At 46.3% G+C, this 25,316-nt stretch overlaps 1 protein-coding gene across 1 annotated transcript in view; it reads left to right on the top strand.

Annotated features, from left to right (window-relative positions):
- Window positions 1-24,993, top strand: part of MAP6 (microtubule associated protein 6) — an 87,988-nt gene extending 62,995 nt beyond the window's left edge. The window contains exon 4 of the mRNA XM_007194069.2: window positions 23,874-24,993. Coding sequence (XP_007194131.2) covers window positions 23,874-24,855 — 982 coding nt within the window. The 3' untranslated portion in view covers window positions 24,856-24,993. The remainder of the gene's footprint in view (window positions 1-23,873) is intronic.
- The last annotated feature ends 323 nt before the right edge of the window (window positions 24,994-25,316 follow it).

Raw genomic sequence — 25,316 nt, 5'->3', positions numbered from 1 at the left:
AGTGAAGTCCTCACAGTTCCCTACCTCGAAAGTCCCGTTAGGTCCTTCAGGTTGGAGGAACTAGAGCCTCCACAAGCTCTCTCATCTTCTGACCGTTCAGGCAGCAAAATCCCCATTTACACCATTTTATTTTGTCACCTTTGGGCTGATTGAGAAGTCTCTTGCAAATTAATTGAGCCTGTGCTATGCAGGCCCTATTTCCTAAGAGGACAGAACCTGCAGAAATGAAGTGCTTGGCCAGCCCTTTCTGCCATCTTCCTTTCTGTCCCAGGGAAGGAACTGTGAGGAAGAAGTACCGAGGAAGGTAGAAAACGTTAGTGAGTTTCAGTGTTTATGGATCACAGATTTTGATGCCTAGCTGGAAAGGGCTAGAGTAGATCTCGGTACTGATTCAGGTATTTGCTAGCTGATCTTAACAATAATCTCATGCTGAGAGCTCGGTCAGCATGACCTTAACTTTGTCCAGAGACTCTGCCAACGTATGTTCGTTCTCTTGAGATCTGGCGTTTGTCAGACATGTTGATGTTAGCCACGATTTGGATTTCTCCGTAGAATAGTCATCTATTTTTTGCAGATCATCTAAATCAAACTTTACGACGCACAGGGGACCATTCACTCAACATTCGCTTATCGGATGCCTGTGTGCCCGACACGGGGCCAGCCGTGGTGGGTAGTGTGTATAAATGTCTCCACCACAGCACAACCAGGATACGTAGGACTTCACCCCTGTGTCTGATTCAAGTTTGTGTTGCCCAAATTGTAGAGTTTCCCACCCACCTTGTGGCCCCAGGCACTGAGTTTCTTCCCTGCCCCACCTGACGCTTTAGATGACCTATAGGATGTCTTTTCAGGCCTTTAGTCTCCCCATCTTTTTAGTGCCTCCAACTGAGAAAACCCTGCTGGTAGTTCGCTTTGACTCTTGAATGTGCCACTTCACTGGCAAGAAACCTCCTTTGATTTCTACTGTTTACAAATAAAACTCAGCCGGTCTCGTTCTGCATCCCAAACGCGCTGACTGGAACTGATTTCAGTTTCACAAGCAGTGTTTTAGTGTTGCCTTTCTGAAGGTGGCCAAGCTTCAAATGCCTGTTCGCCCCATTTTTGTACACTTCCCTGTGGTTCCCTGAACTCCCCTGACAAAAGAGCTAGGACTGAAGCTTTCTCACCTTCTGCTTCACTCACCTGCAAAGATGATCCCTAAAGCTGTGCGTTGGGTCCTTAAAGCTTTTTGTTATCTGCTGGTGCTCCCATTATGCCTTTGCCTCTCTCAAGGCAGACCGGAAGCGTCTAATTACGATTTTGTGGCCTGGGTTTTGTTGCGTACCACAGATTGTCTATGTATGTTTAGCGCACACCTCTCTTGGTGCTATTTCATTCCTGCTGTTAGTAAGAAAATGACAAAAATATTCATGTATAGCCAATTGATTGTGACGTGCTTGTGGTCTGTGCTTGCTCAGAAAAACAAACAGTTTTTCCAATTATAAATAAATGCTAAAGACGAACACCACTTTCTTGATCTTATTTCCTTGGTAAGGCCCAGCTGAGTAGGTGAAGGAACCAACTTTTGCCATCTGAGCCGCTCTCCACGAGCTGAGCTGCGCCCTGCAGTTTCTCTGGGGTTCTCCATAACGCAGCTTGACTCTTTTAGATACTTGCCTCTCAGATACTAATTGCAAGCAGTCAGAGCTAAGTGTTGGGAAAGGCGACGATGGACCAGGAGACCCAGTGGCCAACAAGGTAGTGTAACGATCTGATCCCATGTTGCTGGGGGTGAGTGGCCAGCACCACCTCGCCTCAGCGGGAGGCCGGCCCCCGACCTCCACCCTCTTCCCGTCAACCCGCAGGACTGTCTGTTCTGGTTTTTCTCCTCCCAAGAGATGGCAGAGATGCCTTCACTTATTTAATCTGGTCACTGTGGAGGCTCCACGCTCAGGGGCTGGCTCACTGTGTGGGTGATGGCGTGACAGTCGGGCGTGCGCCTAACACGGGGGTGTGGAAGCCGCCGTAAGAGAGTCCAAACAAGGTAACGACAGGCCAGGGAGCTGGGAGCTCAGATGGAGGACAGGATTCTTCCCACCAGGAGTGGGGAATCTGTAGTCTTCATGGGGGGAACCTTGGAGAATGGGTGGCATGTGGGTATGCAGGGCATGCAGGGGCAGGCCTACAGGCAGGAGAGCAGAAGGGTGGGCACCTCAGAGCCAGGGCCGAGGGTGCCCACTTTGATATCCTTCTGCTGGAATGGGAGACAAAAGATTCTATACTTTGGGATCCCGCTTCCTTTTGCCAGTGCGTGTTGATTGAATACCTCTCATGTGCCAGGCATTGTGCCTGGAGCAGAGAACCAGGATGGCTGAGACCCCACCTCCAATCACAGTGAAACATGAAGAAGGAGTCTGTTCTAGCAGATTCTGTGGGTCAGGGAGGACCTCGGTGGATGGGCAGGTGGCGACCAAGTGAACAGAGCCGGGGGGCAGCGGCCAGTCATGCCAGGCAGAGGGGCTGCAGGAGCAGAGATGTGGGAGCCCAATGCCGGGTGAGCTCAGTCCTTGGGAGGGTCAGGGTGCCGTGGACGTCCTGGTGCCTTCGGTGGGGGGGGTCACTAACCAGGGTCTCCATTCACACCCCCAGCTGTACCCCACCTGCGCATGCTCCTGCCATCGTGCTTCTCACCCTCACCCTCAAGCCGGGCACCAGCCACAGGTCCTCTCTCGCTCTAGGCTAGGAGCTCTAGGCTGGGACTCATTCTGTTGCTGGTTCTCAAAATCTGGGCTTTGAGTAGGAGCCATGGTAGGAATAATCAAGGATCATGTATGTGGAAAAAAACACTATATATTTGTTTTCCAGATGAACAGAAAGCATTCCACCCACCTGCCTGCTTTTGTATGAGGCAGAAAATGCAAAATACTGTCCAATAATAAAACATACATAAAAGTATATTATTTAGCTCTCTTTTGATCAGTTAAGAATTGTTTGATCAAAACTAGGGATTGAGAGAGATGAAAAGACGGGAGAGGTAGAAAGAGAGGCAAAGAGAGAAGACACACAGAAAACACACATGTATGAAGACACTGAGAATAGCCCAGGAGAAGGTGAGACGCACTCAGAATCGAAGGGCAAGAATGGGCAGCGGAGAAGCAGGAAGGTGGGAACCACCCGGTGGTCAGGCTCACCCGGAGCCTCAGCCTCGTGTCCGCTGTGCTCCCTGATGCTGCCCAAGCCCAGGAGGCAAATATCCACCCATTACTATCATCACGTCCCTGAAACAGCAAACGAAGTTAAAACCAGCTTCTAGTTTTAAGATAGGTCCCCACTGCTACATTCGTTATAAGCGTAGTTTAATCCTTCCTTAGAGTTTGTGTTCTTAGTGAAGTTCTTCCCTCATTTTTTTTCCCACTAGGGTTTAAGAATGCACGGCCTGCTTCCCATAGATTCAGGGAGTGTCAAGTGCACGCCCTCTGTGTGCGGACTCCCTCTAGGTGTCGTCATGGTTTCAAGGCCCTCTCCCTGCTAAAATGCTTAGAGCAGTTTACATTTTCAGGACCCCAGGTATAAAAAGTTTCTTTCAGGATGTAGACCGTGGACCATCTACAGTTAAGGGGAGACCCTACAGCAGCCCCACCTGAGGCCAACAGGGCAGGGACAGCCGAGCCGAGACAGGAGAGGCAGCTGTTTCAAACCAATAGAAACAACCCTCCTCGGCTTCCCCTCGTGCAGAACCCGGCACGTGATCCAAAGCTCTCCATCCCACTGCCACTGATGCATCGACCCTCATGACACCTAGACCACCCTAGAATAGCTCTAATAACAGAGCTGCCATCCTTACATATTTTCTTCCTTAGCATGTGAATACGGGTTAACAGTGGTGGTGCCCTTAGGCCTTTACCAGGTTCGTGGATGGAAGTCGGTGGCAGCTATGCCAGTCTGTGTCTTTCACTAAACACAGACTGTCCTCCTCTGAAAATGGGGACACTAATACCCACCTCATATGAGAGGAGTGAGGATGAAGTGACTTGATGGCTATAGGGAACCCATAGTGGACACTAAATAGAGCTCATTGCAGGCCCCTCTGCCTTCCCTGTACAGTACTTGAAAGGTCTGTGTTCTCTGTCTTTCTGATAGTTACTCTGACAATATATGAAGCTGACTGAGGCAAACACTGATCAAGAAGAACACTTTTAAAGAATCCCAGCTACTGAATTACCTTGAGTCCACAAACCTAAGCAATAATATTCTAAGAATTTATAACTACCGATTGCTTATGAAGCCTTTCCTTCTGTGCAGTCCCACTGAGCCCTCCTGATGTAGTGGAACAGGTGTTTGCACCAAGTGACAGACAGGAGAGGGAAGCTCAGAGAGGAGGGTGTCTGCCAGCTCCACCTGGGCTGCTTCTCCCCTTCACCCAAAGGAGGGGGCCGGCCTGAAGGGAGTCAGGTTTCAGACGAGTTGGACTCCTAAGCTATATCCTCACCTGGAGGTGCCCTGTCTGCTTGGGCAAACTGCAAGCTAACCTAGGATCCCCTTTAAATCTTGGGAACCAGATACAAATGAGGGGAAGTAAGAGTTGGGTCAGGTTTTCACAAGCAACTGGCTCAAACATCCTGAATGAATTGACCGATTGTCTCAGCCAAGTATATAGGTTTTCTCCTTTGGGTGCTAAATTAACTGACTGGGTTATTGAACACAGAATGATCCAACTGTTTTCATTCATAAGAAATATACTTGGTACTAGAGATACCAAGATAAAACAGGTGCCCAAACCTGACCCTGGAGGTGTTGGATCAGAGACCGCCATCTTGTGCATTTTATTTCAAACAGTGGAACCGAGCTTAACTCTCTGTCCCTTGTCCTCATATAAGTGGCCCTCAGTCGCTTGTTAATTTGGTATTGTATATATCTATTTCAACCCGGACATCTTACCTGGGGCCAAGGGAGCTTCAGATGCTGAGATACACAAATTACTGCCACTGGTACTGGTTTAAGCTGCCAGAGGGATCTTTAGAACACGCAGCTCTAACCATGTCACGCCCTGCTTTAAACCACCCATGGGTTCCTCTCTCGGCCTGCAGAAGCTTATGTCTGCTCAGCGCACCATGCTGCTTCTCACCTCCATGCTTTACCCACGCTGCCCCACCTGCTCAGATTGCCCTTCTCCTGCTTCTCCACCTGGCTAACTCATCCTTCAAGACTCCGCTCAGGGGACAGCTCCAGGAAGCCTTTCCCGCACCTCCCAGGCTGGGTAAGATGCTCCCTGTGTGTTCTTCATCGTGGAACTTAGCACACGTACTGTGTCATCTGCTCATATGTGTGTGTGTGTGTGTCCCCCACTAGACTATGCTCCCCCAGGGCGAGGACCCTGTCCTTCTGCTCATCTTTGTAGCCCTAGCTTCCAGCCCATTGTCTTCCACAGATAATGTCTTCTAAAGTGTTTGCTGAATGAACAGTGAGCGAATGAATGAATGATGATATTCATCATCTGCCTCCATAGAGACCACCGAGCCTCCGCAAGGCTTTAGTCTGCCTAGTAACTGGCTCTGCTCACAAGACAGGGGTGGTTTCAAGAAAGGTCATGGCAACGGCTGAGCACAGAGGAGTCAACTGCTGCTTTTATAATGGCCAGCCTCCTCTGTACGTCATGTGGCTACTTTTTCTAAACAGTCCTGACTTCATAAAATCATAGACTCGTGGTTAGAGGGAAATCTTAAGAGGCTGGCTGAGCCCAGCCCCTGCCCAGTGCAGAGCTGCTAACTCCATGATGGCAGAGGCAACTCCAGGGGCATGTCTTAGCAACAAGGGCTGGGAATTAGAGCCAGCAGGCCTGGTTCTAAATCCAAGGTCTACTAGTTACTAGCTGTGTAAGCTTGGCTGAGTTTTTTACTTTCTTTGAGCCTCAAAGAAATAACAAGAATACAAGTATCAACCACTACCCAGATCTATATGACTCCCAAATTCAGAAGGTAGGAGTTTGGTCAGCAAGGAATATAGTGTGACCTGAATCTGTTTGGTTCCAGCGTGTGGGTAGCAGGTGGTAAGAGGTCTGATCACTGAAAATCCTGTTTGTGATTCAGAGGACTATTATGAGGGCCCCGTGAGGGTGCATACGAAGGCCTCTGTGAACTGTAAGTGGAACGCCCTTGTCACAGTTCATTTTATGGGTAGTTTGCTGACCACCACTTCCCAGTTACTTACTACCCTTAGTCCCAACGGAGTGGTGGTGGCTGGAGCTACACATGGCAAAGCCACTCTCTCAGCCACGCAACAGCTTGAGATGATGCCCCTCTAGTACTGGCTCTTGCTGCCCCCTCGCCTTCCCAACCCTTCCGCAGTCCCTCCTCCCTGAGCACCTTATCAATCAACCTCCTGGTGCAGATTCCATTTCTGCAGTTACACGGTCATTTTCATTGATCCCCTTTGGACACAACAAACCAATTTCTGATTAATGGCTCAAGATCCCATCCTTTGCTTTAGATGGGGTGGGGGGAAGGACAAAGAATGATTTGCAAGTTCCCAGGTAGACAAGAACTGAGCCATTACTGTCTGGCGGCCTTAGTCCAGCACTTCACTTTTTTTTTTTTAACATCTTTATTAGAGTATAATTGCTTTACAATGGTATGTTTCTGCTTTATAACAAAGTGAATCAGCTATACATATATATATATCCCCATTTCTCCTCCCTCTTGCATCTCCCTCCCTCCCACCCTCCCTATCCCACCCCTCTAGGTGGTCACAAAGCACCGAGCTGATCTCCCTGTGCTATGCGGCTGCTTCCCACTAGCTATCGGTTTTACGTTTGGTAGTGTATATATGTCCATGACACTCTCTGACTTTGTCCCAGCTTACCCTTACCCCTCCCCATGTTCTCAAGTCCATTCTCTAGTAGGTCTGCATCTTTATTCCCGTCCTGCCCCTAGGTTCTTCATGACCATTTTTGTTTTTTTTTATATTCCATATATATGTGTTAGCATATGGCATTTGTTTTCTCTTTCTGACTTACTTCACTCTGTATGACAAACTCTAGGTCCATCCACCTCACTATGAATAACTCAATTTCGTTTCTTTTTATGGCTGAGTAATATTCCATTGTATATATGTGCCACATCTTCTTTATCCATTCATCTGTCGATGGACACTTAGGTTGCTTCCATGTCCTGGCTATTGTAAATAGAGCTGCAATGAACATTGTGGTACATGACTCTTTGAATTATGGTTTTCTCAGGGTATATGCCCAGTAGTGGGATTGCTGGGTCGTATGGTAGTTCTATTTTTAGTTTTTTAAGGAACCTCCATACTGTTCGCCATAGTGGCTGTATCAATTTACATTCCCACCAACAGTGCAAGAGGGTTCCCTTTTCTCCACACCCTCTCCTGCATTTATTGTTTCTAGATTTTTTGACGATGGCCATTCTGACTGGTGTGAGGTGATACCTCATTGTAGTTTTGATTTGCATTTCTCTAATGATTAGTGATGTTGAGCATCCTTTTATGTGTTTGTTGGCAATCTGTATATCTTCTTTGGAGAAATGTCTATTTAGGTCTTCTGCCCATGTTTGGATTGGGTTATTTGTTTTTTTGATATTGAGCTGCATGAGCTGCTTGTAAATTTTGGAGATTAATCCTTTGTCAGTTGCTTCATTTGCAAATATTTTCTCCCATTCTAAGGGTTGTCTTTTCGTCTTGTTTATGGTTTCCTTTGCTGTGCAAAAGCTTTTAAGTTTCATTAGGTCCCATTTGTTTATTTTTGTTTTTATTTTCATTTCTCTAGGAGGTGGGTCAAAAAACATCTTGCTTTGATTTATGTCATAGAGTGTTATGCCTATGTTTTCCTCTTAGAGTTTTATAGTGTCTGGCCTTACATTTAGGTCTTTGATGCATTTTGAGTTTATTTTTGTCTATGGTGTTAGGGAGTGTTCTAATTTCATTCTTTTACATGTAGCTGTCCAGTTTTCCCAAGCACCACTTATTGAAGAGGCTGTCATTTCTCCATTGTATATTCTTGCCTCCTTTATCAAAAATAAGGTGACCATATGTGCATGGGTTTATCTCTGGGCTTTCTATCCTGTTCCATTGATCATATTTCTGTTTTTGTGTCAGTACCATACTGTCTTGATTACTATAGCATTGTAGTATAGTCTGAAGTCCAGGAGTCTGATTCCTCCAGCTCCATTTTTCTTTCTCAAGATTGCTTTGGCTATTTGGGGTCTTTTGTGTTTCCATACAAATTGTGATATTTTTTGTTCTAGTTCTGTGAAAAATGCCAGTGGTAGTTTGATAGGGATTGCATTGAATCTGTAGATTGCTTTGGGTAGTATAGTCATTTTCACAATGTTGATTCTTCCAATCCAAGGGCATGGTATATCTCTCCATCTGTTTGCATCATCTTTAATTTCTTTCATCAGTGTCTTATAGTTTTCTGCATACAGGTCTTTTGTCTCCTTAAGTAGGTTTATTCCTAGGTATTTTATTCTTTTTGTTGCAGTGGTAAATGGGAGTGTTCCCTTAATTTCTCTTTCAGATTTTTCATCATTAGTGTATAGGAATGCAAGAGATTTCTGTGCATTAATTTTGTATCCTACTACTTTACCAAATTCATTGATTAGCTCTAGTAGTTTTCTGGTAGCATCTTTAGGATTGTCTATGTATAGTAACATGTCATCTGCAAACAGTGACAGCTTTACTTCTTCTTTTCCGATTTGGATTCCTTTTATTTCTTTTTCTTCTCCGATTGCTGTGGCTAAAGCTTCCAAAACTATGTTGAATAATAGTGGTGAGAGTGGACAACCTTGTCTTGTTCCTGATCTTAGAGGAAATGATTTCAGTTTTTCACCATTGCAAATGATGTTGGCTGTGGATTTGTCATATATGACCTTTATTATGTTGAGGTAAGTTCCCTCTATGCCTACTTTCTGGAGGGTTTTTCATCATAAATGGGTGGTGAATTTTGTCGAAAGCTTTTTCTGCATCTATTGAGATGATCATATGGTTTTTCTCCTTCAATTTGTTAATATGGTGTATCACATTGATTGGTTTGTGTATATTGAAGAATCCTTGCATTCCTGGGATAAACCCCACTTGATCATGGTGTATGATCCTTTTAATGCAGCACTTCACATTTTTAAAAGCATCATTAGCAGGATTATCAGATTCATGGCAGCTCATCGAGACAGTCAACTATGCCCCTGACTTTGCCTTCTTGGTATTAAAACAACCAAGGAAGCTTTTAAAATATTTATTATACAAATGGGAATTTATTTAGTTCTTAGCAGATTATATCTAGAAAAGGTGTTTACCAGCAAAAATGAAAAAGGAAAAAGCAGGGACTTCCCTGGTGGTCCAGTTGTTAAGACTCCGTGCTTCCACTGCATGGGGCATGGGTTCGATCCCTGGTCAGGGAACTAAGATCCCACATGCCACGCATGGCATGGCCAAAAAATAAATAAATAAAGTTTAAAATTTTTAAAGAAAGAAAGAAAAGGCAACAACAACACAGGGCAGAAAACAAAACTATCTAGCTACGTACTGCAACCATCTCCCTGTACTTAGGAGAACACATCTTCCCACAGGGAACCTGGAGTGGTGGAGAAAAATCCAAACTAGGAATCTGCCCCAGCTGTCTGGTGCCACTTTTGTAAAATGCAGAGGTGGCACAACCTAGGGGAAGGGAGGGAGCATTTATTTGACCTTTACACACTTGTTCCCATTTAATCCTCACAATAGGGCTAGAGAGTCTGTTGTAGGCATCATCCCCATTCACAGATAAAGAAGTCAAGCCTAGGTGATTAAATAACAAAGTCACACAACTTGTAAGTGGTGAGCCAGGATTTGGAGCCTGGTTTGGGTGACTGAAACCCATTCCTCGTCCAGTACTTGGGACCATCTCTAGGATTCCTACTGTAAAGAATTCCTGAAAAGGCAGTCTCTTCATCCTCTCTCTTCCTTGCTCCAAAACCTTCAATGACCCTAAGTATTCTCATCATCTTTGGAAAGTGAGTCAGATGAAGGTCACAGATGCTGAGTTTGATCAGCACAGTTACTACCTCCTACCCACCCCACCCAGATTTAAGGCTTGTGGTGGCAGCCATTTTTCTAGCCATGGTCCTAGCTGCTCTTCCTGTGCGGATGAGCCACATCTGGGTGGACTCCCTGTGTAGCCCCGGGCTGGTACACTGACTGGCAGCCATACAGGTAGGGTTTACAGGTGTGGGTGCAGATGGGCACTCTTAGACCAGGAGGCCCCTGTTTTCTGAGACAGTCTTCTTTGCCAGGGTCTGCTGAACACCAGGAGGTAAACCAGGGAGGTCGTTGTGTAGTAGATGCGGGAAGGGCTGAGGCAAAGGGGCACTGGTTGTTGGAGTCCCAGAGGGGCAACTCTCAGGAGAAACAGTTCGGAGCTCGGAGCTGGGGACCTGCAGAGGTCAACGGCTCCAGCCTCCTGGACCAGGCAGAACCAGTCAGAGTCATGTCAAGCCAGACCCAGTTCAGACCTCTGCAGACAAATTTGGAATCTCTATGGTTGAAGTCACACCCCTGAGGGATACAGTTGTAGAAAGGAAAGAGCTTGACCAAAAGTCTGTCATCCTCAGTTAAGGTCTTGACATTGCCACCGACTCACTATGTGACCCTTCGGAGGCCCGCTTCCACCTCTGGAAAATGGGGGCACGAGTGACCCCTGTCTGCCTGGGTGACGGGTTGCTGTGGGAATACAATGTGCCACATTGAATGTAAAGTCCTCTTAGAAAACCATAAAGAGAGGTTCCAGTTTGGGAGGACAAAAAAGGTGCTAAGGCAGTTAAGAATAGGAAAGCATTTGTGTGTCTTGTAAATGCAGTTGTTAGAATTTGATCTTGTGTGAGTTTTTTTTTTTAAGCTTCCCATTTGGGGTGGAGGCCTCCTGTATGTGCCAGCCCTATGCCAGGGCGCTCTGGCTCCCCACTCTCGTCAGTAGCCTGGCACTGAGTAGGCATTTATTAAATGTTTGTGGAAAGATGGAGGGAGTAAAGAGGAGGGGAGGGCGCAGGGTGGGGAAGGAGAGAGGGAGGGAGGGAAAGAGAGAGGAAAGAGAATGAAGCAGACATGGTCTCTGCCCTAAAGAGCCCCAGTCTGGAGAGGCAGCTACAGAACGGTTGGCAGCTCATCTGATGGAGGCTGCTGTGATGGGGTGAGGGGATGGGGACAGAGGGGGGCTGCGGGGACACAGGAGAAGGAGTGCTCGACCCCTGGAGGGTGGAGGGTCAGGGTGATCTCCCTGAGGGAGTAACCCCGGACCTGAACCTTTACTTGCTGAGGGCGTTACTAGGCAGACGGGCGGTGGTGCTGGGCAGCAGCCTTAGAGAGAGCAGCCGAGGGCCATATCAGTAGAGGTGCCAGGGCAGAGGTGGCGGGTGCTGCTTCTTGGAGACTGTAACTGCGACATCCCTTTCAGTGCTGGGGGCACACTTTCCAAGAGATGGAAGCCAACGGAGATGTGCAGTGAGGAGAGCAGTCGGGACGGTGAGGGCTCTGAGCTGTTGGGGGACATGCGTTGCCCAGAGAAGCCAGGAATATCTTCAGATATCAGTCCTGGGTCAGGCAGCATGGCATTCTCTACAAGGGTGGCCCCAGAGCACAGACTCCGGATCAGGGCAGGGATACAGGGAGTGGAGCTGACAGAAATACAGGCTCTGCTCAGGGTCCGGGCTACAGAGGGTGGGCTGCCTCACCCGGCTGTGTGGCCCTGACCCCCCCGCCGGGGCAGCGCGGGCAGAGGCTGGGGCCAGCCAGCGGGAGACAGCAGCACAAGTTCAGGAGACCCGATGACCCCCAGGTCTGTCCTTTCAGCCTGGGCGCCTTTGAAGTGGCTCTGCGGAGTTGTGCTTTCAGGGACCAGAGAGAAAGGACTTCTCGAGCAAAGTGACGTCTTAGCACTGAAGGGACTTTCAGGCCTCTCCGGTTGGAGAAACTCAGGCAGGTGAGGGCTTGGGGCCAGGGCTGGTGGTCCTGGTGCACTGTTAACTTTACAGTGTTCGTGGTGTGCACCCCACACGGGGGGCTCTGCAAGTCAGGGCCCCGGGCTCATTCCCGCCTGTTCCCCCAGCAGAGGGCCTAACCCAGAGCGCAGGCTCAGCAGACTTTGTCCAATGAATGGATAAAGGAGAAAAACATCAAATAGAATAAAGAGAAAAAGCTGTATGCCAGCCACCCAGTACTCCCACAAATAGCTGCCAGGTACTATGAGCCAGACACTAGGTACTCACGATGCAGAGATGAACAAAACACAGCCCACGAGCTAGGGGGAGAGGCAGGTAATTACCAAACACCGTGATAATTGCTAAAATAGAGGCCACAGAGTCCCGTGTGGGAAAGGGGCGGGGCGAGAGTTCTTGTTTTGAGAAGGCCTTGTCTCCTGCAATTCTTCATAAGAATAACAAGCCTTTCAAAGACGGTTTCCTTGACACCCCCCCTCGGGTAACTGCATCTCTTATAATGTGTTGGGAGCTTTGTCTGTGTCTAGGAAACGTGGGCGCCTATCCAGGACCCTTGGAGGCAGACAGGAGGAGACAAAGCCGTGAAATCGCCCGGCCCACTGTCCCCCCTCCTCCTGCAGGGCCCCTGAGGCACAAGCGGCCTGGCCCCTCTCAGCCCCTCCTGCCCATCTTTGTTTCAAGTGAGTTTGCTCCATCCCTTCTACCCACCCAGTGAGATTTTGAGAGGCCTCTATTTAGTCCTGGACCTGCTATTTCTAGCTGTGTGGCTTTGGGAGAGCTGCTTGCCCACTCTGGGCCTAGTTTCCCATCTGTAGAGTGAGACACTGGACCAGATCACCGAGTCCCTTTCTGGGACTAACATTTAGTTAATACTAAATATCACCTGTATTCCAGGGGTCATGCCATGAGTGTCTCCATAAATGAACCCTCCCTGGAAGGTGGGCACTGTAATCCCCATTTTATAGATTAAGGAAGCTGACCCGTTGCAGCCTGGATGCCCATGATGGCACCCATGGCTAGGATGGGGTTGAGTCAGCCTTCGAACCCAGTCCTTCTGGCCTCGAGCCCCGTCAGTGCACTTTCTCCTCCAGCAGCCTGCTCTCTACCGTCCAAGAAATGACCTAGGTTAAAATTCCCAGCACCGAGCCTGGCACATGGTTATTGCTCAGGAAATATGAGTTTCTTTCTTTCTCAGGGCTTTTCTAAGCTGTGGAAGCAGGGGGTTCAAGGACAGGGTCTATAGGTCCCCGATTTCTGAACAGGTCCCTACACCAGGAGCACTGCCCCAGCTCCGGGCTGCTGTGATGGTGCATCAGGAGAGTCTGAGAAGAAAAAAAACCAGGTGGATTATAGGATTAGAATTGTGTGCAATGGCAAGAATCAGCCTTTCTGCAGATAGTCTCGGGCAGTGCTTGGTAATCCTGCTTACAGACTCTAATAAAGCTTGGATCCAGGGTCAGCGTGTGTGTACCCAGGAGGCATTGCCTGTCACCATGGAAACAGGAAGGAGGGAAGAAAATTAAGTTCCTAAGACTTTGGTTGTCTCATGTAACCTTGGAACGCTACATTTTGCAAATAGGACAGAGCCTGACACAGAGAAGTCTCTCATTTATTCATTCATTCGACAAGTATTTAGTCAGGGCTTTCCCTGGGTCGGGTACTGTTTTAGGTACAATGATTTACAAAATTGACATGGTCCTGCCCTTTGAAGCTTCAGTCTAGTAGGAGAAACATTAATGGAAAAGAATGCAAGTATTTAGCTGTGATAAGGGATATGAAAGAAAGTGTCAGGGACTAGGAGAGCCTGTAGCAGGGGCCTGGTCACATCTGCTTCCCTGGGAAGGTGAGCTGAGAGATGGAGGATGAGTAGTATTAACAGGAGAAGACGGAGCAAGAGAAGGTCCCAGGAGGAGACAAAAGCATGTGCAAAAGCTGTAAATGGAAAGGAGCAGGGCATGGGAGGCTGGGGCATAGAGAGCTGGAAGACAGTGGGAGCAGGCTGGTCAGCGAGGTGAGGCCATGGAACAGGGTAAAACCTCTTTATTCTCAGCGCAAGGAGAAACCTTGAAGCGTCCTCAGCAGGGGAAGGATTTGCTTTTTTGAAAGGTCATCCTGATTTCTGTGTGAAGAATGGACTGGAGGAGGGGCCAGGGATACCAGTTAGGGGACTGTGACCGTGGTCCACAGAGATGATGGCACAGCTGGTGGGGGAAGGGAGGGAGGGGAAGAAATGTGACTATTCTGGAAATAAGTGTTAGGAGCCGGAACAGATGGTTCCTGATGGATTGGGTGAAGGCTTTGAGGGAGTCGAAAGTATCTAGCATGACTCTTGAGTTTCTGGCTGGGGCCGTGGGATAGATGATGAACCAGGTTTCAGCAACAATAATTTGTAAATTTTTCTGTTTGACGTTCTTTGTGCCAGGTACTGTGCTGAGCATTGGGGCTGCAGGCCAGGTGGATGGCCCCTGCCTTCAGGGAGTTCATAGTCGAATGGGGGGGAAACTGACATGCGATTAGGGTATCTATGAATGTGGGGAGAGACTGTAGAATGGTGCTGCAAGGGAGATACAGACAAAACTAATTTGGAGAGGTGCATCCAGGAAGATCTTGTAAGAAGGTGGGATCTGAGCCAAGCCATCAGGGACAGACAGGAAAAGTGGGTTAAAGAGGGCAATCCAGGCAGCAGAAACAAAAAGAAACAAAACAGCAGCATGGGGTGGCCAGAGGACAGTGCAGGAGGGTGAGGCTGCAGGGCTGTCCACCACCTTCCCTGCCTTCTTCCAGGGCTGCCAGGAGGCTCCAGTGAGCTAAAGTAATGAGCGCGTGATCATCTGATAAACTCTTACAGTTATTATGGTTATGGACTTATTCACGTAAGGTACAAAAGCACTCTACAAATGTCACAAATTATCATTTCAGATCCCTGCCCAAAAGGATCATCTGATCCTCTGTCATAATTGTCCCTGACATTTGTATTGCTATCCCCATTTTACAGACGAGGAAACTGAGGTCTATTGTGGTTGAGTAATTGCCCAAGGCCTGGCAGGCAATTAGCACAGAAACCAAGATAAAGCCAGCAGGTCGTTCTAGTTTCTGAGAGGGCACACAGGCTGGGAGGTGAAAGGAGCCTGTCTCGTACGCTGTCTTGAGAAGATCTGCAGCTGGCTCAAGGCACCAGACTCAGACTCAGTTGTGCAGGTTGGGCTGGGCCCCTGGGAAGCTGTGGGCTGAGTGGGGCTGAACCCAGCCCATCTCCACTCACCCACCGCGCATCAGCTTCCACCCTGGGGGAGTGGCTCTGTCTCATTCACACAGATGGCACTGTGAGTGGTGGGACATTTTACAGACTATATATGTGCCACATCTTCTTTATCCATTCATCTGTCGATGGACACTTAGGTTGATTCCATGTCCTGGCTATTGTAAATAGAGCTGCAATGAACATTGTGGTACATGACTCTTTTTGAATTATGGTTTTCTCAGGGTATTTGCCCAGTAGTGGGATTGCTGGGTCGTATGGTAGTTCTATTTTTAGTTTTTAAAGGAACCTCCATACTGTTCTCCGTAGTGGCTGTATCAATTTACATTCCCACCAACGGTGCAAGAGGATTCCCTTTTCTCCACACCCTCTCCAGCATTTATTGTTTGTAAATTTTTTGACATGGCCATTCTGACTGGTGGGAGGTGATACCTCATTGTAGTTTTGATTTGCATTTCTCTAATGATTAGTGATGTTGAGCATCCTTTCATGTGTTTGTTGGCAATCTGTATATCTTCTTTGGGGAAATGTCTATTTAGGTCTTCTGCCCATGTTTGGATTGGGTTGTTTGTTTTTTTGATATTGAGCTGCATGAGCGGCTTGTAAATTTTGGAGATTAATCCTTTGTCAGTTGCTTCATTTGCAAATATTTTCTCCCATTCTGAGGGTAGCCTTTTCGCCTTGTTTATGGTTTCCTTTGCTGTGCAAAAGCTTTCAAGTTTCATTAGGTCCCATTTGTTTATTTTTTGTTTTTATTTCCATTTCTCTAGGAGGTGGGTCAAAAAGGATCTTGCTGTGATTTATGTCATAGAGTGTTAATGCCTATGTTTTCCTCTTAGAATTTTATAGTGTCTGGCCTTACATTTAGGTCTTTGATCCATTTTGAGTTTATTTTTGTGTATGGTGTTAGGGAGTGTTCTAATTTCATTCTTTTACATGTAGCTGTCCACTTTGCCCAAGCACCACTTATTGAAGAGGCTGTCATTTCTCCATTGTATAGTCTTGCCTCCTTTATCAAAAATAAGGTGACCATATGTGCGTGGGTTTATCTCTGGGCTTTCTATCCTGTTCCATTGATCTATATTTCTGTTTTTGTGCCAGTACCATACTGTCTTGATTACTGTAGCTTTGTAGTATAGTCTGAAGTCAGGGAGCCTGACTCCTCCATCTCCATTTTTCTTTCTCAAGATTGCTTTGGCAATTCGGGGTCTTTTGTGTTTCCATACAAATTGTGAAATTTTTTGTTCTAGTTCTGTGAAAAATGCCAGTGGTAGTTTGATAGGGATTGCATTGAATCTGTAGATTGCTTTTGGTAGTATAGTCATTTTCACAATGTTGATTCTTCCAATCCAAGAACATGGTATATCTCTCCATCTGTTTGTATCATCTTTAATTTCTTTCATCAGGGTCTTATAGTTTTCTACATACAGGTCTTTCATCTCCTTAAGTAGGTTTATTCCTAGGTATTTTATTCTTTGTGTTGCAATGGTAAATGGGAGTGTTTCCTTAATTTCTCTTTCAGATTTTTCATCATTAGTGTATAGGAATGCAAGAGATTTCTGTGCATTGATTTTGTATCCTGCTACTTTTCCAAATTCATTGATTAGCTCTAGTAGTTTTCTGGTAGCATCTTTAGGATTCTCTATGTATAGTATCATGTCATCTGCAAACAGTGACAGCTTTACTTCTTCTTTTCCGATTTGGATTCCTTTTATTTCTTTTTCTTCTCTGATTGCTAAAGCTAAAGCTTCCAAAACTATGTTGAATAATAGTGGTGAGGGCTTCCCTGGTGGTGCAGTGTTTGAGAATCTGCCTGCCAATGCAGGGGACACGGGTTTGAGCCCTGGTCTGGGAAGATCCCACATGCCGCGGAGCAACTGGGCCCGTGAGCCACAATTACTGAGCCTGCGCGTCTGGAGCCTGTGCTCCGCAACAAGAGAGGCCACAATAGTGAGAGGCCTGCCCACCGCGATGAAGAGTGGCCCCCGCTTGCCACAACTAGAGAAAGCCCTTGCACAGAAACGAAGACCCAACACAGCCATAAATAAATAAATTTTAAAAAAAAATAGTGGTGAGAGTGGACAACCTTGTCTTGTTCCCGATCTTAGTAGAAATGGTTTCAGTTTTTCACCACTGAGGATGATGTTGGCTGTGGGTTTGTCATATATGGCCTTTATTATTTTCAGGTAAGTTCCCTCTATGCTTATTTTCTGGAGAGCTTTTTTTTCTCATAAATGGGTGTTGAATTTTGTCAAAAGCTTTTTCTGCATCTATTGAGATGATCATATGGTTTTTATTCTTCAATTTGTTACTATGGTTTATCACGTTGATTGATTTGTGTATACTGAAGAATCATTGCATTCCTGGGATAAATCCCACTTGATCATGGTGTATGATCCTTTTAATGTGCTGTTGGATTCTGTTTGCTCGCATTTTGTTGAGGATTTTTGCATCTATGTTCATCAGTGATATTGGCCTGTAGTTTTCTTTCTTTGTGACATCTTTGTCTGGTTTTGGTATCAGGGTGATGGTGACCTCGTAGAATGAGTTTGGGAGTGTTCCTCCCTCTGCTATATTTTGGAAGAGTTTGAGAAGGATAGCTGTTAGCTCTTCTCTAAATGTTTGATAGAATTCGCCTGTGAAGCCATCTGGTCCTGGACTTTTGTTTGTTGGAAGATTTTTAATCACAGTCTCAATTTCAACGCTTGTGATTGGTCTGTTTATATTTTCTATTTCTCCCTGGCTCAGTCTCAGAAGGTTGTGCTTTTCTAAGAATTTGGCCATTTCTTCCAGGTTGTCCATTTTATTGGCATAGAATTGCTTGTAGTCTTCTCTCATGATCCTTTGTATTTCTGCAGTGTCAGTTGTTACTTCTCCTTTTTCATTTCTAATTCTATTGATTTGAGTCTTCTCCCTTTTTTACTTGATGAGTCTGGCTAATGGTGTATCAATTTTGTTTATCTTCTCAAAGAACCAGCTTTTAGTTTTATTGACCTTTGCTATTGTTTCCTTCGTTTCTTTTTCATTCATTTCTGATCTGATCTTTATGATTTCTTTCCTTCTGCTAACTTTGGAGTTTTTTTGTTCTTCTTTCTCTAATTGCTTTAAGTGTAAGGTTAGGCTGTTTATTTGAGATGTTTCTTATTTCTTGAGGTAGGATTGTATTGCTATAAACTTCCCTCTTAGAACTGCTTTTGCTGCATCCCATAGGTTTGGGTGGTCGTGTTTTCATTGTCATTTGTTTCTAGGTATTTTTTGATTTCCACTTTGATTTCTTCAGTGATCTCTTGGTTATTTAGTAGTGTACTGTGTAGCCTCCATGTGTTTGTCTTTTTTACAGTTTTTTTCCTGTAATTGATATCTAGTCTCATAGCGTTGTGGTCAGAAAAGATACTTGATACAATTTCAATTTTCTTAAATTTACCAAGGCTTGATATGTGACCCAAGATATGATCTATCCTGGAGAATGTTCCATGAGCATTTAAGAAAGTGTATTCTGCTGTTTTTGGATGGAATGTCCTATAAATATCAATTAAGTCCATCTTGTTTAATGTATCATTTAAAGCTTGTGTTTCCTTATTTATTTTCATTTTAGATGATCTGTCCATTGGTGAAAGTGGGGTGTTAAAGTCCCCTACTATGATTGTGTTACTGTCGATTTCTCCTTTTACAGCTCTTAGCATTTGCCTTATGTATTGAGGTGCTCCTATGTTGGGTGAATAAATATTTACAATTGTTATATCTTCTTCTTCGATTGATCCCTTGATCATTATGTAGTGTCCTTCTTTGTCTCTTGTAATAGTCTTTATTTATTTATTTTTTTTAAATTTTATTTATTTATTTATTTATTTCTGGCTGTGTTGGGTCTTTGCTTCTGTGCGAGGGCTTTCTCTAGTTGCGGCAAGTGGGGGCCACTCTTCATCGCGGTGCGCGGGCCTCTCACTATTGCGGCCTCTCTTGTTGCGGAGCACAGGCTCCAGACGCGCAGGCTCAGCAATTGTGGCTCACGGGCCTAGTTGCTCCGCGGCATGTGGGATCTTCCCAGACCAGGGCTCGAACCCGCGTCCCCTGCATTGACAGGCAGACTCTCAACCACTGCACCACCAGGGAAGCCCCTAGTCTTTATTTTAAAGTCTACTTTGTCTGATATAAGACTTGCTATGCCAGCTTTCTTTGGATTTCCATTTACATGGAATACCTTTTTCCCCCCACTTTCAGTCTGTATGTGTCCCTAGGTCTGACGTGGGTCTCTTGTAGACAGCGTATATATAGGTCTTGTTTTTGTATCCATTCAGCCAGTCTATGTCTTTTGATGGGAGCATTTAATCCATTTACATTTAAGGTAATTATCTATATGTATGTTCCTATTACCATTTTCTTAATTGTTTTGGGTTTGTTATTGTAGGTCTTTTCCTTTTCTTGTGTTTCCTGCCTAGAGAAGTTCCTTTAGCATTTGTTGTAAAGCTGGTTTGGTGGTGCTGAATTCTCTTAGCTTTTGCTTGTCTGTAAAGTTTTAATTTCTCTGTTGAATCTGAATGAGATCTTTGCTGGGTAGAGTAATATTTGTTGTAGGTTTTTCCCTTTCATCAGTTTAAATATGTCCTGCCAATCCCTTCTGGCTTACAGAGTTTCTGCTAAAAGATCAGCTGTTAACCTTATGGGGATTCCCTTGTATGTTATTTGTTGTTTTTCCCTTGCTGCTTTTAATATTTTTTCTTTGTATTTAGTTGTTGTGATTAATTTGTGTCTTGGCGTGTTTCCCCTTGGATTTATCCTGTATGGGACTCTCTGCACTTCCTGGACTTGATTAACTATTTCCTTTCCCATATTATGGAAGTTTTCAACTATAATCTCTTCAAATATTTTCTCAGTCCTTTTCTATTCTCTTCTTCTGGGACCCCTATAATTCAAATGTCAGTGAGTTTAATGTTGTCCCAGAAATCTCTGAGACTCTCCTCAATTCTTTTCATTCTTTTTTATTCTGCTCTGCAGTAGTTATTTCCACTGTTTTATCTTCCAGGTCACTTATCCGTTCTTCTGCCTCAGTTATTCTGCTATTGATTCCTTCTAGAGAATTTTTAATTTCATTTATTGTGTGTTCATCATTGTTTGTTTGCTCTTTAGTTCTTCTAGGTCCTTGTTAAATGTTTCTTATATTTTCTCCATTCTATTTCCAAGATTTTGGATCATCTTTACTATCATTACTCTGAATTCTTTTTCAGGTAGACTGCCTATTTCCTCTTCATTTGTTTGGTCTGTTGGGTTTTTACCTTGCTCCTTCCTCTGCTGTGTGTTTCTCTGTCTTCTCATTTTGCGTAACTTAGTGTGTTTGGGGTCTTTTCGCAGGCTTCAGGTTCATAGTTCCCGTTTATTTTTGGTGTCTGCCCCCAGCGGCTAAGGTTTGTTCAGTGGGTTGTGTAGGCTTCCTGGTGGAGGGGACTGGTGCCTGTGTTCTGGTGGCTGAGGCTGGATCTTTCTGGTGAGCAGGACTATGTCCGGTGGTGTGTTTTGGGGTGTCTGTGACCTTATTCTGATTTTAGGCAGCCTCTCTGCTAATGGGTGGGGTTGTGTTCCTGTCTTGCTAGTTGTTTGGCATAGGGTGTCCAGCACTGTAGCTTGCTGGTCATTGAGTGGAGCTGGGTCTCAGCGTTGAGATGGAAATCTCTGGGAGAGCTTTTGCCATTTGATGTTACATGGAGCTGGGAGGTCTCTGGTGGACCAATGTCCTGAACTCAGCTCCCCCACCTCAGAGGCACAGGCCTGACACCCGGCTGGAGCACCAAGACCCTGTCAGCCACACGGCCTTGCCTAAAATTTCCAGTGTATCAACTGGGGTGAGTTGAACGGCTGGGGGTTAGAGCAGCTGGGAGCTGGCTGGGTACCTCTTGCTCTCTCCACATGGCCTTTCCAAGTGGCTTTTCCAAAAGTCCAGACTGGCTTCTTTACAGTATGAGAGCTTCAGGACAGTTAACTTATATCTTTCAACTTAAAATCAAGTCTAAATTAATTATTAAATTACACCTTTTATATTGGAATCACAAAGCTAATCTGTTAGATATAATATGCCAAATTATTTTAAACATTACAAATACTTTCAAACTAAATCTACACAGATTTTTCCTAAATTTAATACCCAAAAAAGGTAATATATAGATTTGATTTAATTTATCATTTCTAATCTTTTTTCTAAAACTTTGCATGATTAAAGACACTTACTAACTAAGGAAGCAAGTTTACTAACCAGAGCAACATAGGGGTGTATATCTGAGCAAATTTAAGGTTAGTTCACAGCTGGCTGAGAATGTTCATTAAGCAGAAAAATGAGGCAGGGCATGGGAGCCAGTGCCACAAACACCCGGGAAAATATACTTTGCACCCCATGCTGTGGGTCTGGCCCTCTTTTATATCTCCATGCCAGCAGGGGACACTGAGTCCCTGTCCTGCCAATGGGACACTGAGTCCCTGTCCTGCCAATGGGACACTGAGTCCATGTTCTGCCAATGGGATAGGTTTTGCAACCCAAGCTCCTGAGATCGAGTTAAGCCCTGGTCATCTCTTTTGTCTCCTGTCTCAGCTTCATCACCCCTTTCAGGATGACTCTACCCAAGTTGTTCACTCCCAGATAGGATTCATCTAATCAGTGTCCTGCTGGATTCTATTCTGAATTAGGTTTTTATTTTTCCTTTCTGGCCAACCACCAGGTATTAGAGGTATTTTAATGCCATCCTTGGATTCTGCATGTTTTTCGTGGCCTTGCCTGGCTCCCTCCACAAACACTAAGGTCCTACTGATGGCAGCCAGCTGGGTTCCTGTGGCCAGGGCAGCTGTGCTCTGTGTTGTGCTGAACCAGGGAGCCACCCTGGCCCCTCTCTGTCCACTGTGATGCTCAGAGACATCAAGAGGGACTGGACGGACAGGCTGCCTGTGGCACCGTGTGCTCTGCTGAGAGATGCCAGTTCCTCGGGGCTCAAGATGCTAAATATAGTAAAAAGCTTCTGGATCAGGATGACATGTCAGAATAAAAATAGTCCAGATGTGTGTAACTTAATTCTAAGTAAATAGAAAAATAATTATAATATTACATAGTAATATGGTACAAGGTGCTCTATGTACATAATTTCTAATCATCATAAATTTCTGAGTAAGTATCATTTTACCCAATGAAATAGATGACACACTTGGGGCCCAGAGAGACGAAACCATAATGAGCTAAGAAAGTGTTACCAAGTAGAAGTCTTACTGGACCAGCTTTAAATTATAGGAACTGTTAAAATCCTGAAGTGATTTTAAGCACAAAGACTTGATTGCAATGTGTAAAAGGGTAATAATAGCAACCAATATTGAGCACCTACTATGTGGCAGGTGCTATAAGGGAAGGAGCACAGGCCCCAGCAGTGGAAAGACCCAGACTTTACAGTCCATGCAGGTCCCCTCACTTCCCATGTCACTTGCCCACTCGACCTCAGTTTCTTCATCTGTATATCATACAAGTAAGGGTAATAAATCCTCCCGTCGAGCTTCACAGGATTGCTGGGTTGCTGAAATGAGCTTTGGAAAGAAGTGATTTGGAAAGTAGAATGTGCTGTTAAGTGTGCGTAGGCTTGTGACACTGGCTGAGCCCAGCCTGCAGGGCAGGAGGGTGCACTCTCATCTTGACTGGGGTGGTCTGAGTGTGGCAACGTTTGCCCTTGGTGTCAGTGATGTCACTTGCTCTCCACGATGTGGGTGGGCCGAGAGGTGGGGCGGGTGTCCACGGTGAGGCAGGTGGAGAAAACTGTGAGGGTTCTGATGAGAGGCCTGGACTCTTGGTTGCCGGGAAATCAGCCCCAGAGCCTCAGAGTAAGTGAGGGCAAGGGCCCAGGGAGAGTAGAGAGAGCCAGAGTGGGGACGGAGCGAGGGGAGCAGGGCCTCTTCACTGCCTGAATGGGGAGTCCCAGCCAGTCACCTACCAAATGTGATACAGGCAACAATGGGGAGCATTGTTTATAGAGAATTTAAAAGCAATAATAAAACCAATTAAAAGCTGTTCTGCTTTTTATCGTCACCCCGGCCAGCTGGCTGTTGTAAACAATGTCAGTGATAAAATACGTTTTTACGTTTTCCCTTTTAAGGGAGGTGGGGAAGAGGAAAATTCCCTCTTTCTTTCATGCATGCCTTGGACCCTTTGCCCCTCCCCACTCAGCACCTAACTAGGGGGTTGGGGAGGGAAGGAGCCTGGGAAGGCCCTGAGAACAGGAGCACCCTAGCCTGTAGGGTCCTCTGAGAGGATAGCTAAGATGGGCCCCCAGAATGGGCCCAGATATTCTGGAGGAAGGCAGCGTGGCCTGGGTGGAGTGTGGGGTGGACAGGCTGCTCGGACGCTCACTGGAGGACTCTGAGTCCCGCTACAGTCCTGCCACCTGGGGGCTGCCCTCCGTGCCACGCGCAGGTTATAATCAATTGGCAAGCACATTGAATGACCAGTTCCCAAGCCCGCTCCTCACCCCACCCCACATTCTGTACTAAGGACGTGGAGATCAGGTTCTCCTCCTGACTCTCCAGCAAGAGCTGCCCTGCCCAGGCCCCACTAGGCCAAGACTTATCAGGCAATCTGTGCTCTGCCCTGTCCCTGGCCTGAGCGCTGGCCCTCACAGTGACCACCTCTCTCTCCTCTGCAGGAACCAGGTCGAACCCACCAGTGATTCACGTAAGAGTCAATGTCCTGTAACCACAGAGCCAGACAAAGATCAAGGTCCCGTGGGCCCTGGGCCTCTGAAAGATCAAGGTCCTGTGATCCAAAAGCCTTCAAAGGGTGAAGACCCCACAGTCCCAGAGCCTCTGAAGGATCAAGCTTCTGTGGTCCCAGGGTCTCTGAAGGATCTAGATCCCATAGTCCCTGCATCAGTTAAGGATCAAGATCACGTGGTCCCTGAGCCTTTAAAGAATGAAGGTTCTGTGATCTCAGCACCAGTCAAGGACCAAGATTGCTTGGCCCCAGTGCCTCTAGAGAATCAAAGTCCTATGGTTCCAGCAAGAGTTAAAGATCAAGGTCCCGTGGTACCAGAGCTTCTGAAGGATCAAGGCCCCATGGCCCCAGCACCTGTCAAGGATCAAGGCCCCATGGTCCCTGAACCTGTGGATAAAGGCCCCATGGTCCCAGCACTTGTCAAGGATCAAGGTCCTATGGTCCCAGAGCAACCGCAGGATCAAAGTGCCATGGTCATAGCACCTGTGAAGAGTGAAAGTTCTGTGCTCTCTGAGTCTGTAAAGAATCAAGGTTTAGTGGTCCCAGAGCCAGTCAAAGATCAAGGTGGAGGGGCCCCAGAGCTTCTAAAGGATCACGATTCTGTAATTGCAGCACCTGTAAAGAATCAAGGTCCAGAACTAGTCAAGGATCAAGGCCCCGTGGTCCCAGAGCCTCCTAAGAATCAAGGTCCTGTGGTCCATGAGCCTGTGAAGAATCAAGTTCCTATACCCCCAGTGCCTCTGAAAGATCAAGGTCCTCTGGTGCCACCACCAGCAAAGGACCAAGGTCCTGTGGTCCCTGAGCCTCTGAAGATTCAAGGTCTCAGGAGCCCTCAGCTGCCCACTGTATCACCTCCACCCCCAGTCATGATCCCAACTGTCCCCTATGCAGAATATGTTGAGAGTTCTCCTTGACACTCACCCCTTGACATGCCAAAGAAGGAGCTGGCAATGAAAGTGCTCCCTCTCGGGGCAGCGAAGACACTTATTTAATCTGCATGAAACACGTATTGTATAGTCTTGCTGGAATCTAATAAAACTTGTCCCTCTGTCTCAGCAGTGTCTCTCTCTCCCTGTCTGGCTTCATTTGAGTGTGTGTGCGTGTGTGTGTGTGTGTGCGCGCCATGCACATTTGAGGGTGGGCATGCAGGGCTCTGCATTCATCCTTCCGGGCCATCTGAGAAATTCCCAGCTCCTGTGAGTTGTCAGCATGAGATGGGAGTGGGTGGCAGTTGCTTGGAGATTAACGACAGGACCCCATCGTGAGGGTGTGGGCGGGACACCGTGTGTTTCCCTTTTACTCTCACACTGTGACCACATTTCACTTCTGACACCCGAGGTGGTGGTGGCGGGGCGGGGGTGGAGGAGGTCCCGCA

Source organism: Balaenoptera acutorostrata, chromosome 9 (genome assembly GCF_949987535.1).
Source record: "Balaenoptera acutorostrata chromosome 9, mBalAcu1.1, whole genome shotgun sequence".
Classification (NCBI taxonomy): domain Eukaryota; kingdom Metazoa; phylum Chordata; class Mammalia; order Artiodactyla; family Balaenopteridae; genus Balaenoptera; species Balaenoptera acutorostrata.
This window is presented reverse-complemented; position numbering and strand designations above follow the sequence as displayed.